Source organism: Platalea leucorodia (assembly GCF_965183815.1).
Source record: "Platalea leucorodia genome assembly, chromosome: 2".
Lineage (NCBI taxonomy): Eukaryota > Metazoa > Chordata > Aves > Pelecaniformes > Threskiornithidae > Platalea > Platalea leucorodia.
Genome location: NC_138824.1, coordinates 60,493,034 through 60,511,192, shown reverse-complemented (window position 1 = coordinate 60,511,192; position 18,159 = coordinate 60,493,034). Strand labels below are relative to the sequence as shown.

The window sequence follows — 18,159 nt, the reverse complement described above, 5'->3', positions numbered from 1 at the left end:
GCATCGTTTAGGTTGGAAGAGACCTTTAAGATCATCAAGTCCAACCGTTAACCTGGCACTGCCAAGTCCACCACTAAACCATGTCCCTAAGCACCACATCTACACGTCTTATAATAAATAATATAATAAACATTAACACCTCCAAGGATAGGGACTCAACCACTTCCCTGGGGCAGCCTCCAGGATTACTTTGTTAAGCAGGGGTTGCAATTCTGATCCTTCGTTTACCTGCTTTCCTGAAAATCTTCACTAAATGTAGGGTCACCATTCCCGAGACAAATGAAAAGCAAACAACAAAATAGAAAACAAATTTTATTGAATGAACAAAAGTCTAAAAGTCTCCCATTTTTGGTTAACAAAAGCAGCAACCTACAAAACCCCTGCATTCCATGACAAATCTGTTTATGTCAAAAAAATTAATCCTTGAGCAGGTATGAACATTTGTACGCAGAAGTTAGAACTGTTGAGGTGTGTTTGAGCAAACAACTGGATACATTTCAAATTAGAAAAAAAAGAAAAAAACCAACACTGCACATGGACACCTGAAAAAGCTTGAATTGTTTGCTGGCTGAGAGGTATATAATATCAATAGGGCTGCCAGCAGTTTTCGGCACTTGCATCCCTTTCACACAGAATGAAAAGAGCAGCAGAAAAATGACAGAGGTTTTAAGACCGAACAAGGAAAAGAACTGCCAACAGAACGCAGTGTTCAGCTGGCTCATTTGGCTAATGGTAAATGCAGCTTTTTAATACTGAATTTCACAATTTGTGTTAAGCGAGTCCGTGCTCTCAAGAGGCTCCAGGATAAGAATTCAGCCGCTGTACCCACAGAGCAAAAGCAGTAAAGAAGGTCCGTCCTCAAACTTTCCCTGCCAGAGGCGATTCCTCTCAGTCTAAAACAGGTATCCAGCTAAGGGAAAAGCATCTGAGACCTACTTGACAAAATATGATTATCTGACTGACAGAAGTCTACTGGGAACTAAATGGAGAACGTACATTCACTTTGTAAATCTGACAGGGTTTTCTAACCTATGTGTTTTTTTTATTTTCACTGGATATGGGCAGCCTTAATAAAATGGAGTGTTAAAAAGGAAGGCAATGTTTACTTTTATCCTTACATCATCTGCAGAATAATCCTTTTTATAAAGTCATATAATAAATCTTCATGCTTTTGAATACTAAGTATTTTCAATTAAGTCTGTTTATTACATTGACTAACTTCAATCTGCTCTTTTGTTTTCACAGATCAGGACATAATACAATTATTTCAAAAAAAATGATTAATTTTGCTGTCATATTTGCTTTTGATTGCAAAAGTACAATAATCTGTGCTTATCTGTCAGTTTATACATCAGATCTCATCCATTGCAACCATATCATCAGATTTCTTTAATAATTATGAAGCTGTATCTTATACCATAATTTCTATTCATATGTATTCTAGGACTAAAAATCCCTAATATGTCTTGATTAAAACTAACTTTAATATATCAACTCTATTATCTAAAGTTAATTTTAATCATCTCCATCATAATCATTATAACTCTGATACCCACTGTTCCTTCTCTCACGAAGATTAGATTTCTTCCACGTAGATTCTTGATGAAAGCCAGCACTGAAAGATCGACCCAGTCGTCCATGTTGTTTCTTAGAGATATTGTCTTCACTCTCAGATTTGGAAATTCCTTGTGTTTGGGATTGTTTATCCTGCCTGATGTTTCCAAATGGAAAATTCCAAGGACCAAATCTTTGCCAGTTAAGTCTCTGAAAGGCAATGATGCAATGAAGATTTCCTCCAACCTAATCGAAGTAAAAAGGTTCTTTGTTAAATGCACACAGGCGCATTTCTAACATACACAGATATTTAAAATTAACTTCTTGGCAAGTAACAGAATTCATTAAAAAAACCAACCAACTGAACAAAAAAATCCCAACAAAGCAACACACAAGCAAACAAAGAAAAACCCCACAAAACCACAAACAAACAACTCGGCTCAATCAATTTTGATTTTTTCCCAGATTCAATTACTGCCTTCTTTCTCATCTTTTTAAGTTACTCTTTTTATCTTTCATGGGCTAGTATAACTTATGTCCTGCTAGTCTTTTTCACTCTCCAGCCACTTTCACACAAATTATCTCTTCTGGTCCCTTCTCATCTTGCTGACACAGTCTTCCACAGGGTCTCCACATTTGAAATCATCTCTTCAGCCTATTATTTCTCATAGATTTTCAATCTGCAAATCAAAAATACATCCCCCACCCGTGAGATACAGCTCTGTCTATAGGGAAGAAAGCTGTATGTATTGACAGTAAGTCTGCACAAGAGAGAGACGTGCATTCTTTTATGTCTGAACCTACTCGACTGTACTTTCTTTCCTGCTTACACGTAGCTAGAAGGCCATGCACCAAAAGGATCTGTCTGTAATTTGTCTGTAAAGTATTTCTACACTTGCTGCAGCGACATTTTAAGCCAGCAAGGTTAAATATTGTGCCCAAATATATTGTATATGCAGATACCTTGGTTCATCCTAGCATATGCCAGGCTACTGCTGTATTGCATCTTGTCCTGCAAGTAAATATAAATGACTCTGGTATGTCAGTACCCACATTTGACTTTTGTCTTCAGCAACACTTCTTAACAAATTTCTTCTAGTGAAGTTGCCTTACACTGCTGAAGTACGAATAAGTTTGCCAAAAATCTACCGTAAACTTCCTCCCGTCTTAGTAAGTTTACCTTACCTTCTTTGTTTTTCGATGCTGCAATCCTCTCTCTAGGTGTCGAATATCTAGATATTCTGGATTTTGGGTGTTTAGGTCAGTGACAATATCTGCCCACCTACAGAATAAGATTATTACTACTCAGCTGACATTTATGAAACCTCAGCACTACTAAGACTCATGTACACACACGCAAATACAGATTTGCAGCTTTAGATAGTCTTACCAGTGATTTAAAGACAAATGAACGTGTAAAGATATAAAAGCCTCAGTATTAGAGACATCAAGCTAGATGTAAAAGCTTTACTTTTAATCAAAGCATTCAGTGGTTATTCCTGCTCTTGGGAAACACCTTCCAAAATGAGTAAGAGCACCATGAGTCATTTGTTGCGTTGCTTACCCTTACCAACTCATCAGTTTGTGAAAGGAAGCAGCAAACTGTGTTTTAGGCAAGGAGAAACATTAGCTTTTACTTTATTTAATCCTCTCTTACCCTTTTATACAATTTTGTTCAAACCCTTGTTTGCTTTTTTTGCCCACTAAATCTGTTTTTACAAGACAGCTCTCATCATAACTCACTCCTCCATTTTATTTAATTCCCATCTGCAATAAACTATCAATTCAATCATTCCCCATTCACTCAGTTCTTCAGAGTTGCATAGCTCCTTCTAGCCCAAATGATACAAATATCCCCATATCCCAGACCTCTTTAAGCCCACACATCGCCTTTTCAGTTCTGTCAACATCTAATCACCTGCTTCTCTCCAACACCACCCTGCAAGTTCAGAAAATCCATTTCTACCCCAGCCTTTGCCCTCCTACCTTAAGCATGAAGTTTCTGCTAGCTCTCATTCTTCCTCCTGCTACAGTCCCAATGTCTCCACAATCAAAAATAATATTGCAAAGGTTTGTATTCTATATTCAGAAGCCTCTTCCTGTGCCATTTCTAGCTTGTATACCACAGGACAAAATTCTGTCATTGGGATGGATAGTACACCATTTCTCATCAGAGCAACCACATGCATAATGTGATTTTTATTTTGTTGCACTTAATCTCACTAGTCAAAAATATCCAGCTATTTACAGTTATTGTCATAGTCACATCACTGTCAAAACAAAACAAGATATCTGGGTTTTAGGTACTGGGATAGATCTGACTGGGTATAAAATGGACAGATAAGCACTTTCAAACAATTTTTCAAAATAATTAGAAATAAAGAAAAGGAAACAAAGAAGAAGAAGTGTGATTTTTTTGTTGCCCCCCCCGCGCCAGCTCTTTTCCTCATGTATCAAGAAAAATCACTCCGTAATTAACTCAGGGGGGTGGCAGAGAAGCTATTTGCTACAACTTATGTTTTGGCCACAGAATTGGTTTCTTGAGAAATACTGTTCTTTTGCACTGTTCCCTCATTTCAGAAATTAATATTAGGCATGATGAACTAGCATGCCAAGTAAAGCCGAGAAAGCTGTTCCATTAATTTATCATGGCAAACATAACTAATCAATGACATTTCTACATAGTGCCCTGTAGCTGTCCTAGTCTGTGCCTGGTTTAGACACCAACTTCCCGTGAGCCAGACCTCATCATAAATGTATTGTTTTAATGCACAGATAAGCTCATAATGCAACAGAGTACGGGCTGTACCTGCGTCTGAGCTAGGAGATCTTGACAGCAGCATAATATCCTGTGCACACCCCAGACACAGCCTGCGTACGTCCTTAACGGCAGCATAAACTCCTGTAAGGTTGGTACAGCCTGTACGTCACAACCGGCACAATCGCAGGCAGCTGAGGTGTCTTTTCTTCCTGACTAATGCGAGCTGCGTCACACTCAAACAAGAGAAACAGGCTTTGGCTTTCAGCAGCCCACGCGTGTCCTGCCACATGATATAAAACTGTAGAGCCAGCCTTGATGTCAAAACATGAAGTTTCTCACTAAAGCACCTGTTTCTGTTACAACTATAGTATATTCATTAAAAAAAAACAAACAACTATAAAGTCGCTTGGTGACCCTTAGAAGAGAAATACAATTTGTTTTGAAAGAAAATGTATTGTTTTAAATTCTTACCAAGTAACATACCTTTTACAGTGTATTGTTGGATGTTTTCTGCTTGGCTCTCCAATTAAGATCCAATATTCTACTTCTTGCTGCAAGACACGACCTCTGTTCAATAGAAGATACAATCCTAGTAAGATTTATTGTGCATACTAAAAAGAAAAAGAGAGATTAACATTCTATTGTTCCTTTTAGGATTTTCTAACATTTAAAATTGTTTCCTCAGCCAAACTAAAAACCAGCTCCTGCACTATAAATAGCGTGTGCAATTGCATACAGGGAAACTTTTTGTTTCACAGGGCCTGGAAGCATGATAAAAGCTATTGCATATTATTTGGGAAAAAGACAGATCTTCCTAAAAAATAGCGTTACTCGGATGAAAGGCAGTCTAGTGCAAGATCCAAATATAAATATATACGTAACAATGGAAATAAGAGTTGTGGAAAGCCACACGAAGCGGGAACAAACATCTTCCTCCCTATCTGTGATGTCTAACAGAGCCACTAAAGAGCCCCTTCCACTATTTTTAAACTACACCCCAGCTGACAGTTGTTACTAACAGCTGTAGGGTAACCTGTATGAAAACAACTGGCAACTTCAAGCCCTTCCTCCTAAGCATCCAATACCACATACTAAAAACCAAAACCCTCAACCAATACTTGTTCAAGTTTGTGAGCAACTTCCAAGATACTCAAAGCCTGCAGTAACCTCGTCAGGGAAAATTTGTGGCAGACATCAGGACAGACTGCTGAGATACAGGGGATTGTTCTGTGACTTCCTGTGTATAATTATCCCGTGAAAAACTACTTCAGTTTCGACTGTAACAAAAACTGAGATTTTTCTGCCTAGGGAATTAGACAGAATATGGCCTTACTGCTTGCAATAATTTGTTTACTTATAATTCCCTGGAAAATAACAATATATGCCATCATTTTACAGATGGGAAACCAAGACACAGGACAGATTAATTGACTTACCTAAAGTCACACTGGAAGTCTGTGGTTGAACTGGGAACTGAACCCAGGTCCCCCGAGTCCAAATCCAGCAACCTAAGATCATACAGGAAGTCTGTGGGTGACCTAAGAACTGTCTCCTAAGCTCAGCCTAGCAACCTATCTACCATTTCTTTTGGAACTTAAACATTTCCTAGCTTAATTTTTAAAGAAAAGCCTTCCTTTGTAACTAGAATGCAAAAACAGGTAAACAAGAACTGCTGCAGAATCTACTGATAGTGCTTCTGGAACCTGAACAGAACTTCTCCCAGTATGATATTAGAAGATAGGAAGAGAACAGGATGTTCTTCTGGTCTGACCTCCAGCCTAAAATAAGGCTATAAAAGCTCCTTGAACTCATTACTTCATCTTACATTGTTAGAAGAGATCTGTTTTTAGGAAGAATATCTAATATTGACTTAAAAACAACATCACTAGTGACTGAGAATCCATTTCAATCATGGGTAAAGTACTGAAATTTGTGCTCTCAGTCATTACTGAACAATATAAATTCAAACTAGATATAAGACATGTTAAGTTTCCACACATTGGACCGTATTATTTCTCAAACTGCAATTTTGATCTAGTAAACAATTTTTTTTTTACTTTGCTCTTCCAGTGCAGATTCTTAGCAACTGATCAACTAAGCAAGCCATTAACCTTTTGGTAAATTTAAGCAGACTGATGTGTTTGACTTCTGCTTGGGGCATATTTTCCAAACTCTTCCCACTCACATGGCATGTCAGTGAATGCAGTCTTAATAAAAAATTTCTGTATTCTTTTGTTCACATACTAAAAGCTTTTATTAACCCCATGGTCACAGTCTCACACTGGGAACAAATTAGATTCAGTTGATTACGCTTTATTACCTGCACACAATTACCATTTTGAACTCCAAAAGCAGAGCTAGCATTCTCCGTTCTTTGATGTGAATACATCTTCAACAAAGCCAAAGGTAGACTGCTTGGTAAGCAAAGTGCAAGACTGAGGCTCACCTGACACCAGTGACCTACTCTTTTCATTGTTTAGCACTCCCCACTATCCGTATCTGCTAATTTTGGCAGGGATTGTCTTCTTAGACTCATGTTATTTAGGGAGAAAAATGGTATTAACTTGCAGTAAATTTTTCTATATGTTTCCTCCACTAAAATAAGCATAAACACAATATCTTACCTATACGCTTTACTAGCTTTTACTGGGGTTGCTTCAAATCCAATCGGGCAAAAGTAATGATTTTGGCAATGGTAGATGTAGGCCATTGATTCATCTTTCAGTCCACGTGTTAGCTTTGCAAGGGCCCCTGCGGCTACAAAGAAAGATCAGGTTACAGTCCAGAGTGCTTTGGATCCTGCATAACATATTCAGCAAGAAAGACCTATTTGGTAACATAAAATAGTTACACTGCTTTTTAAATTAGAGGACATGACCTCACAGGCATGCACAAAATACAGTTTTGATTTCAAATTTCTTAGTATTTAATTTCCTGCCTGGTACAAAAAAAAACCCAAACAAACCCAAAAAAACAACATCTGCCACCCAGTCTGTACTAGGGAAATGCAATATAAAGTATGCATTGTATTTAGATTAAAGTCATATTAAAAATTACTTGTTCTGGGGAAAAACAACAACAACAACAAAAACCCACAACAAAACCCACAACCGAAAGTATCTCTTAACCTAAGAAATACATACTGCAACACAATGCAGTCCCACTGCCCCAAGTCAGATGCAGCACGTATCAATGATACTGCCCAAACCCCTAAATGCTTCCAAACATTTTGGTATCATGAGCTTCTCGGAGCTTCCTAGTCTCAGGAACACCCCCCACACTGGGGCATACAATATTTTGTAACGTGACTGCAGTGCTCAGTTTCAGGAAAAAGACTAGAAAAAGCCCTGAAACATGAAAGAATTCTCAAACGGGATGCCATGAACAACAAGGGGCTTCCCACTTTAATAATCTCCCCCAAAACTTCTTTTGGCATGGTTTTATCCTTTTAAAGAACCTTCCAGTTAGAAGATGATTACCCAGACCATACCAAAGGCTAATAAAACTGTATATGAAAGTATAATTTTTCTTTAGGTAGCACACTTAAAAGTAAACATAAAAATGCAGTTTCGTAAGCTAATTGAGAATAATCACCTAACTTTTCGAGACAGATGTTAGCTAAAGTCATGCAAGATAGAGGAGTTCTCTAACTTTATAACTGCATTTTTAAAAGTACAAAACATTTATTAAAGACATTAATACTTTTGTGCTGTACATTCTCAGTTTTTATACAACATAGATTTCTAAAACACGTAAATAACAACCTGCTGCTCCCCCAGAGTATTACAGCAAACTTATCTTCCAGGACACCAACACAGAACTGGAAGTGCAGTGTCCTCCTGGATACCTTAAAATTCCAGTTCTGTGATAGCATGATATATAGCACAGAATATATTTTATATAAATAAAAGTACAAATGAAATTGTTAGCAAAATAAGAGAAAAAGTAAAACCAGAAAAATCATGCAACTTGGAGCTATTTGATAGCTTAGCTCAAACTGGAAGTACTACTTACAGAATTTGTCCTGTCAAATGCTACACATTGCAGGATTTTTCAGTTTATATACTGTGAGATGAATGCTTTAGGATTAGCTACGTACCAGTTTCTCCAGCTGTCTTGTTCTTCCCATGAGGTTTATAGAGAACATATGAGCATCCCTTGATATGGAAGTGATCGTTTATTTGCCTAAACCATCTGAAACAATAAGCTTAAAGATTGTAGTAACTCAAGAGTTATTAAATGCAATTGCCCTTCCTCCCACTTTTCCTCTGCTTGACAGTTTAGGAAAAAAGTGTTGGTGTGCTACTAAGTACCTACCACATCAGTATATAGATTGTGGGTGACCATGGTTCCCCAATACAAACAAAACTTAACATATCCTAGAGAGATAAATAAATACTCAAAGCCTTTTCCTCCATCTTGCTTTTTCAGACCAGACATAGATCCGTAAAAACCAAAGGGCTGGATTTGAAACATTGGTTTCAAATGTGTTCAGTCCAGTCATCTCTAATTTCAGCCTTTAGAAAGGCACTCAAATTCTGAAATGCCAAGCTTCAACCATGATTTGTCAGCTGCATGAAGGGAATCTTCTAAGACATCAGAAGGAAGGACCCTTCAAGTGAGACTTTCTGCATATTGTGTTGGGCTTCCATCACGTAAGCTCCACAATGCCCAAGTGTTACAGGAGTCCCACACTGCAACTCCTCACAGCAGCAGTAAGTGATGACAGGTCTACCAAGAACATTTAGTCTCAGATATTTACTTTTCCACATCAAAAGATTCAAATTCACATGTCTGAAGATAATACCTCAATTATAAGGCCATGTTGAGTGACGGGTTTGGCTCTCAGCCCTCCTGTTTTCCAGTCTGCCAAGTACTTAAAAATTACTTGACCAGGCAGAAAAAAAAACTAATAAGGGTAACTTTTCTGCAGCGCTTAGGGCACTCACAGGGGAAAAGGAAGAAGAATTCTAAGTTTAACTTCTGTCTGTATAGACTGTTGACATAAAGAAACAAAACGTTTTATCAGCTTGGTCTATAAGCATTGCTATACCCTGACATATTCCTAAAGAGATACAGGATCTGGATCCAAGTCTCCTAAAGCAGAGAAGGAAGTTTTCATGACACTCTTTAATGGTAGCATACTGGCTACATCATTGAAGACAGATTGCTGCCACATTTTCAAAACTAGCACTCACATTTGGTGCCAAACCTTATATATTTCCTTCAAAAAACACTAACTGGATCAAATGCAACTCATGAAACAGCCAAGAACACTGCAACATTTTTAAATGTCACAGAAGGGTAACACACCAAAGTCCTGTCAAGATGTTCAAGGCTCAGGTACAATATGCTCCTGGCCCTGTTTAATTCTAAAATTCCTTATGAGTTTAATAAAACAAACAAACAAACAAACAAAAGGACAATGATTTTAGACACAGCTCATCAAGATCAGGAAACAGCAGAGCAGAAGTGAAACAGAATTTCAAAGTCCAAGTCTTCTGTGACTCCAGCCCCATCTTTTCTTCCCCCTCACCCCCCCCTTCTGAACAGCTTCATTGCAGCAAAGGTGCAGCATTCACTATCTCATTTTCAATTCTTAAATTAATTTCTACATAAAGCTACTAGTATATTAATTGCCTTTTCAGGCTGTTTCATTGACATTAATACGCATCTAACAAGCATTTGCAAAAAACAGGAAAATGAGGGTAAAGAAAAAATTTCCTAACCAGGAGACCGGATTCATTAGAGTATTATACAGCCATTAAACAATGGTTTATTTATTTATTTATTTATTATGCAACCATGAACCAAAAATCAAAGAGAATTTCATGTTCACCTGATCTGTGTAGCGATATTGCATTATACAAAATGGCTAGTGCAAAAAACTCTTCGAAAGGTTTCCTTGGGCACTGTCGGAGTACCCAGGTATGCTTTATTCGAAAACTTAAAGAGACTAATTTGTGCCAGCCGCTTTTTTTTTTTTTTTTAAATAAATGAACTACTACTGTATTTTTACAGGTTCTACCTCTTAGTTTTGTTATTTTTGCATACGTTAACAATTTAGCTGCATCAAAAGAACCAGACATACCTCATTAAAGTTGTATTGCCAGTGAAGGGACCAAACCTAATCTCCTCAAATGGGGGCTGAAAGCCCAATATATGCAAAGCTTCTTCTTGAGTTATAGGTGGTAAACTGAAAAAAAAAAAAAAAAAAAGTATTGTTTAATAAAGTAATTAGCAATATATTTTAAGACTCTCTAGAGACAAAGCGGTCTATGTGTGACTTACCTTCCAGCTCCCAGTGTACTATATAAGAAATTCCAGCAAGACACTAAGGATGAAATTCCACAGGAAGTCTTGTATTGAGGTCGGCTAACACAATACCTAAAACAAACAAAAACCCAAACACATTAGTAAGCATTCTTGATTTAGTTACAGGAGCACCTGAACTACTTTTCTGTGTGCCACGCCATTGAAGTGCCATGTTATATTAAAGGTTTTTACTTTGCCTGTATTAAAAAAAAAAAAAGGAGCACATTCTTAAAAAAAAAAATTGAGCAAATATGTTAACCAATTTCTAAGTTTGTCGGATACTACTACCCTATTTCATACAGATCAGTCAAATTTCTAACAGCCCCATACGAGTTCTATACAAATGATCCTGCAGGAAAAAATGGTTCTGTACCAACATAATGTAGAGTTTGATCCAGTCTCTTCTAACATGTGAACTTGTAGTAAACTGCATCTCTACCAATTTACTAAGGAGTGTCATTCCGGCTTGCAGATTCCCTAGGCTAACTCTAACTTTCTGATGTCACAGATACACAGTAAGAACCAGACGGATTCATTAAACTAAGTGAATTTAGTGAACTATATTCACATGATATAGGTTGTACAGAACTGACAGATTCAGATCAAGTATTTCCCAGTCAAAAGAAAAATCAGGAGCAAGATATATCACTACTATGTTCAAGGTTACTTTGTGCCTGACCATGCTAATGAACTTGCAATTTTTTTTAGCAATGAATCCCCACACAAATTTTTTCCTTATTGAAAGAAAAAAAATGTTCAGAAAGAAAAATGTTTTAAGAATTTCAAGAGAAGGGAGGGAAGCTCTCATTCTTCTTGTAGAAAGTATGAGATTCAGTTTATATATGCTTAACGTATCCCCATTTCTAATAAAAAAAGTATGAAGACGTTATTAAGAAGTTTGAAATCAGGTAACCCACAACAGTGTTTACCAACAAACTGTATGGGGATAATCTTAAACACAATTCATAAATACTACCATCTCCGGAGGTCCAACACTTTCCTCTCCTTCACGTCTTCAAGAGCAGAACGCTGAGGACACTCCCTGTATTGTTTGCTTTTTTTGTCTAGGGATTTTTTCTTTGTCGCCTGTTTCTTCATGTTGCCTGCAAAACAGATTTCAGAAACAAATGAATGCCTAGTTTAGCTTTTATATCTTTCTTCTTAAATATTTGTAGTAACAGCACGCACCTCAAATAGAGATGCTGGTTGTGTCAATAAGTGCAAACTGGGACTAAATATTACTTGAAGGAAAAAGCTCAAATGCATAATCAAGATTGTCAACAGGTTTGTAAAGCTGCCATTAGCTCTGTAAACAACATCGTGTTTTTCTGAGCAGAATTAATGACGACCTGCCTGACTGTTTAGAGAGAGCAGTCAATCTGATTACTCTAATGCGTTAAATCAGCCATCCCAGAAATAAGACTCTCAGACCAACATGGACTTCCAATCCCCTAACATTAAATGCACAGGGAAATCTAATGAAACACTTGTTTTTCACAGCCAAGCTCTGTAACCAGCTACACTTCCTGATGAAAACTTACATGTAAATCCAGTGAGAATAATATACCCTCAAGGCCTTTTCCTTTTTGTAAGCCACTGAGACAGTGGAAAATTAAGAGTTGGGCCACGTGCTAGAGCAGAATATTTCTGTCCTATTTTGAAGCCATCATATCCAAATGAAATATACCACACGTTAGCAAAACTTAGCATCCTGTAAGATATTGTCATTTGTTTCTTATTTTTAAAGACACTACATGTACACATGAAAAGGTAATGACAATCTGCTAACCGTATTTAAGTTTTGCTAAACCGGTTTCACACTAATAGACAAACCAGGAACTTGACTAGCTAGCCAACCCATCAAGGAAAAAATCTACCACCAGCTCTAGATTAGCAGAGGGATTACAGGACAAAGAAAACCAAGCGTGTATGCAAGTGCCTGATGCACACACAGCTGCAAGCTGTGACCAGGCAGAGAAAGAACATAGGCAGCAAAGAAGCCAGTTTTAAAGAAATGGGCTCCCTAACACCGTATACATATAGCAAATCAAAATACATACGATTTTGTTACAGAAACCAACTGCTTTCCTAAATAACTGTAATGACTTCATTTCCTTTTTGTCATAAATAAACCGCACCTGTAATTTCAAAATACATCTCTGAAGTACCCTGAAACATTTCTGCAAGTGACAAACCTGTACTTAACAGGTAAAAGTAATCACTTGCACAACGCACTAGGTCCTACTAAAAGAAAAGAAAGACACTCCAAAAAACGAAGGAGAAAAAATCCGAAACTCAAACCCAGATTCACCACAAACAATACCCCCAAAACACCCACACACAGTTAAGTAGAAGCCAGCCTTCTTTTAGAGCCGCTTCCCCAGGCTTGACACTTGACTTTCACTCCCCCTACATCACTCTCTCCTTTCCAGATGAGCAAATTGTTTGAAATGACGTACAGGCTCTTCTACAGCACTTCCTCATGAGATACATGTGCTGACCAGCCCCCTCCACAAACAAGTTGTAAACACGAAGCTTCTTCCTCTCAAAACATCAAATCTTCCCACCTCACCTGCTTTGTTCTTCAGATTTGTGGTCACGCCATTGAACTCTGATTTGTCGATTTCCCATGCCAGTGGAAGCTTTCCAAGGTCGCCAGGCAAGCTTTCCAAGTTAGTATCTTCACTATAGATTATCTCTGAAGCACCAGTTTGAATGCCGAGTAAGCTAGGTGTGTTATTTCCAACGTTTAAGGCAGCACTGCTTGACAGGCAAGCACTAACTGAAGCACTTGGGCTTTTACAAATAGATGTTACTCTGTTTAAAAAAGCATAGTCTGAGCAGATGGTATAAAATTTCTCTCGTGTATGAGTCACAGGGCATCCCCATGGATAATGCCCATCTCCCCTAGACACCAAGGACGCAGCGGAGGCGTCTGACATGCAGTATGGCTTCACGGGATCACGAAAAGAAGCTTCTGGGGATTCTTTCCCAGGTCTGTTTTCAGTGTTTCCATTATTTCCAGAACCATTCTCCTTTTCATCTTCTGAAATGTTAGGCATTGAATGATACTGAAAGAGTATTGTACAGCTAAGAATATTTTTTTCTTTATGTTTTAGTTACAACAGAGTTTGCATCATTGCCTCCATCGCCCCTGCAAGGTATCGATGAGGTACCTGAAAGAAAATGAGAAGTTAGTACAGGTGTCTCAATCAACACAAAATATATACAAAGCTAATCTTTGAACTCATATCCAATAAAAGTTGAAATACCCTTCAAGATACATCACAACATACACCGTGTCTTCCTAAGCATCTCTAGAATTCTACAAACAGCACTTTTTATTGTGAGGTGCCAACAGCATACACCATAGCGATACCATGATGAAGACATCATGAGTAATTACAATTGTAAACCAGCACATGAATAAAAAAATAAAATTAAAAAAAATGAAAAGCTTTCTACGTTTATATAGCTGTGGTTGCTCACTTCTATTCCTTACGGTCACGATACCCTACATATGTGGAGTACAAAATGACTTATACAAATTAATAAATCACAGGAACAGCAACTTAAGGTCACTTGATTCTGAAGAATCCTGCATACTTTTGCTGCAAGTGAAGTTGAAGCTTACAGAAAATCACAGTAACTATTACCTCTGTTGACTGTAAATTAACAACACTAGCCTCAATCTGTTTCATTGCTTTCCTCGCATGGCTGTTAAGGGTTCCCTTTTATTTTTATGCACCTCCTATTCTTCAAGATGTGAGAAAAAAAAGCGTCAGGTTTTATTTATAGTAGCTAAGAATTACCAAAAACAAATTTAGCAGGCTGGCTTGCTTCTAATGATCTTTTTTAAAAAGCAAATTGATAGTATGTGTTATCCATCATCTCAGCAGTTCACACGCCTGTAGCACGAAGACACACGCCGCAGATGGGAAACCTGGCAGGCAGGAGGCAGGACTTCCACTCGAGAGCGGACTCCTGCGACGTCGGCTCCTGGTCACCGCACGGAACCAACAGAGCCTTCCCCTGCCAGAAGCGGGTCTTGCAACCACACGCAAGTGCGGCTCCAATTGAAAGATTAGGAGGAAATAAAACACACGCACGTACTCCGCAGCTGCCTGCAATGAAGGCAGCCCAGCGGCACCCAGCCCCGCTTCTGCCGAGCAGCGCCGGCAGGACCCGCTCTCACCGGCTCCGCGGGGGCTCGCCCACCGGGGACGCCCGCCCAGCTCCCCCACGGGGTGGGGGGCACCCGGCCTCAGCGCCGGGGAGGGGCGGGAGGGCCGGGGCGCCGCCAATCGGGGCCTCGGGGCGGCTCTACGGCCCCGCCCCCCGCGCTGCCGCCAGTCGGTTCCAGAGTGAACAGCCCCGGGTTGGGGGAAGGGGCCGCGGCTGGGCGTCAGCGGGGCCCGCCGGGAGGGCGGCCCCGCTCCCCCCCTCAGCGCCTGGCGAGGGCCGGCGGGGCGGCAGCGGTGAGGGGAGAGGGGAAGGGCGGCTGCTGGGCGGCGCGGCCCGCGCTCCCGGCCCGTTACCTGCGCGGCGCGGCGCCCGCCTGCGTCGCCTCCCCGGGCCGCGGCGGAGCGGGGACGCGAGCGCGCCGGAAACAGACACGGCGCGCGGGGGGGAGGGCGCGGCGCCGCGGGCTCACCTGCGCCCCCACCGCCCCCCGCCTCCTCGGCGCCGCCGCCGCCGGCCGGCACCAACTGCCGCAGCCGGCCGGGGGGAGGGGGCGTGGGGCTGCCCGGCGGTGGCGGCGGCCGCGCTCCCCCCGGGGCCCCTCACGGCGTCTCGGAGGAACCGGCTGCGCGTCTCCCGGCCGGGCCCCGGCTGCGCCTCGGCGCTGTGAGAGGCGCCTCTTTGGCCGCGCTCCCCCCCGTCCGCGCCGTCATGGTCTCGTCCGCTGCTGCCCCGCGGGCGGGCGGGGGAGGAGCAGCTCGGAGAGGCGGCGCCGGGCCGGGGGTCTCGGCGTGCGGCCGGGCCGGGGAATTTGCGGCCGGCGGCTGCGCTCCTCCCGGGCCCCAGCTCTCACCTGCCCGCGGCGGGGAGGCTGCGGGTATCGCACGGGGATTCGGGAAAGGCAAGGCGTAAACGGGAGAGCGAGCGGGCGATGCTGCCGGGGGAAGGAGGGCAGCCGGACGCGAGGCTTCACCGGCCCGGCCCGGCCCGCTCCCGGCGCGGTCGGAGAAGTGAAGCTGCGTCGGCTCACGGGTGCGCGGCTGCGGGAACACCTGACCCAAAGCGGCCGCCGCCGACGCCCGCCCCGCGCCTTGCAGGGGCTGAGCGCAGCCGCCCCGCTCCCGAGCAGCCGACCGCCGAAACTGCGGCCTGCCCGCCGCCCTGCCCGCCCGCCCGCTGCGGGCCGGTGGCGAGGCCGGAGGCCGCTCGGCTGCGCCCGGGGCGCCCGTCCCACCTGCCCCCGGCCGGCGTCAGGTTAAAGCAGGCTCGGCTGGGCTGGGCTGGGCTCACGGCAGGGCTGGGCTCAGTTTTGGTGTCGCGCTTCTAACAGGGCTTCACCGTCCCGTTCAGGGTGGGGAGGGTGTGGGAGCATAAAAGTGAGCGTAGGGTCCCTCCTGGGGAGCAAGGGACAGACGTCTGGACATCTCATCTGCACCAGGCTTCTCTTGGTTTACCCTGACCGTAGTAAGAATACAGATAACAAAAATGCGTCTGGAAAACTGTGTAAAGGAGCAAAAGATCACTTCAGGTAACAGTCTCTGGAACCACTGACGATATTTCCCGTCTCAGTGCAGCCAGCGTATTGTCAACATGAACAAACGCGGTGACACGCGCTGAAGGCGTGAGGGGAGCACTTCCGGTACTGCCACAATTACTTAACATTTATTTATTTTTAAATACTCAGATTTGTCATATTAAATGATTGCTTTTATAACGAAGTAGTTATAAAATTTAAAATAGAAACAGAGAAGGATCAAAACATTAATATGGTGTCCTGCTGACAGAAGATTCAATGCTAGCGATTACAGCACAGTGCCCTCAGCCCACGGAGCCCCTACTCCCAGCAATAGTTCCTGTGAGAGGTGCTGCACATAATGGAAGGAAGAATCAAATTTATCCTCAAATGTTGTCGTTCGGTAGTTTTCATTGGTGAGGCAGAGCAACAGCACAGAAGCCCATTAACGCTTGTTGGCACAGCCAAGTTTGCCGTCCCCTGGACATGAGTAGGACAAGACCTCCTAGATCGGGTTCAGAATTGGATGTGTCTTCATCCCAAGGCAACCTGCTTATAATGGAGAGCGTCTCATATGTCTTTGCCAGCTGGAAGCCTGTTGGGCCTTCGTCAGCCAACAACCTTTGAAGTAAGTAAATAATTCTGCCTCCAAAGCATTTTTCTCTGAGCCAAATTATAGGCATTAGGATAGCAGCAACGTTGGCTTTGCCAGCCAGGACTAAAAGTAGGTTGCATGATTTATTTTACAACTTGTTTGCCTGCTGACAAATAGCGCCAGATCTCTACACGCATTCCCCAAGCTGCGCTTATGTGGGGGAGAAAAGCTGGAGGAGACGAAAGCAGGAGGGTAGAAGTGTGTCACCTTTACTTCATTGCAGCTGTGCTTGTTTTTAATGTGCCGATGCCACCCCACTAGGAAGAGGATGGATGTTCTGTGAGTTCTATAGCTATGAAATTTCATTTTGAATAAAACCATCCTTAAAGTTCTCTTTCACTGAAGGAGACTGGCTTGTGTCATAAAGCAAAACATAAGCTGAGAAGGAGCGTGATTTCAGCCTGTAAAATACATCGAGAGAGTGAAGATGGGGAAGGGAGAAGAGCTAAAGGGTTGTGGATATGAAACAGGGCCTGCATGAATTTTCAGGCTGGAAATTGCAATTCTTCTGACTGCTGGATGTCCTGAAAAGTCATGTCAATGGGAACAGCAGGAGACAAAAACTTTGCCTTTAAAAGTTGGAGCCTGATAGTTTTTTAAGGCATTTTGTAATGATGTTGCTGGTTGGAAAAGACTACGTTCATTGACCCAAGCGATCCTTTCTCATCTTGCAATTTTCTCAAAGCAAGTGATTTTTTGTGTGCTTTTCTATAAACATATTTGCAGTATTTCAAAGTGCAAAATACAAAATCTTCTTGAAATTCATGACTCCTCAATGATGTTCAATTTCCTGTATTGTTTGCCTTAATAAGAGAAAAGCAATAAAGAGCAAAATTGCAAGTATCTTTTAGGATTGAAGTTGTCCCACGAAGAAGCCTTAATTTTGGTGAGGTTTCTGTAGCTAAATGACAAAGAAAAGCATTTGGGTATGCGTGTGTACAGCCCACGTGAAAGGAGGTTGATGGTGAGGTGGGGGTCGGTCTCTTCTCCCACGTAACAAGCAATGGAAACGGCTTCAAGCTGTGCCAGGGCAGGTTTAGGTTGGATATAAGGAAAAATTTCTTCACTGAAAGGGCAGTCAGGCACTGGACCAGGCTGCCCAGGGAAGCGGTTGAGTCCCCATCCCTGGAGGTATTTAAAAGACGGGTAGACGTGGTGCTTAGGGACATGGTTTAGTGA

At 41.9% G+C, this 18,159-nt stretch overlaps 1 protein-coding gene across 8 annotated transcripts; it reads right to left on the bottom strand.

Annotated features, from left to right (window-relative positions):
• Positions 1-305: 305 nt before the first annotated feature.
• On the bottom strand, positions 306-15,352 carry BIVM (basic, immunoglobulin-like variable motif containing). Of its 8 annotated transcripts, XM_082305090.1 has the most exons (12): positions 14,443-14,942; positions 13,203-13,806; positions 11,607-11,733; positions 10,607-10,702; positions 10,407-10,511; positions 8,415-8,509; positions 6,940-7,072; positions 5,752-5,823; positions 4,799-4,882; positions 2,740-2,836; positions 2,518-2,566; positions 1,641-1,800 (listed from the first exon to the last, which is right to left on the bottom strand). In XM_082305090.1, the coding sequence occupies exons 2-12, from the start codon at positions 13,690-13,692 to the stop codon at positions 1,757-1,759; spliced, it is 1,392 nt and encodes a 463-aa protein (XP_082161216.1). In that variant the 5' UTR covers positions 13,693-13,806; positions 14,443-14,942; the 3' UTR covers positions 1,641-1,756. The 8 variants fall into 8 exon arrangements, with proteins under 8 accessions (XP_082161213.1, XP_082161212.1, XP_082161211.1 ...); XM_082305087.1 differs by lacking the exons at positions 2,518-2,566; positions 14,443-14,942 and adding an exon at positions 15,285-15,352 and having other exon boundaries at positions 306-1,800; XM_082305086.1 differs by lacking the exons at positions 2,518-2,566; positions 14,443-14,942 and adding an exon at positions 15,169-15,280 and having other exon boundaries at positions 306-1,800.
• Between the last annotated feature and the right edge of the window lie 2,807 nt (positions 15,353-18,159).

Excerpts from the sequence above, each read along its gene's own strand:
- BIVM (XM_082305087.1), bottom strand. The coding sequence starts at position 13,692 with ATGCCTAACATTTCAGAAGATGAAAAGGAGAATGGTTCTGGAAATAAT. Across the intron at positions 11,734-13,202 it reads AAATCTGAAGAACAAAGCAG|GCAACATGAAGAAACAGGCG; the intron begins GTGAGGTGGGAA and ends TCTGTTTTGCAG. Across the intron at positions 2,837-4,798 it reads CCAACAATACACTGTAAAAG|GTGGGCAGATATTGTCACTG; the intron begins GTATGTTACTTG and ends CTTATTCTGTAG.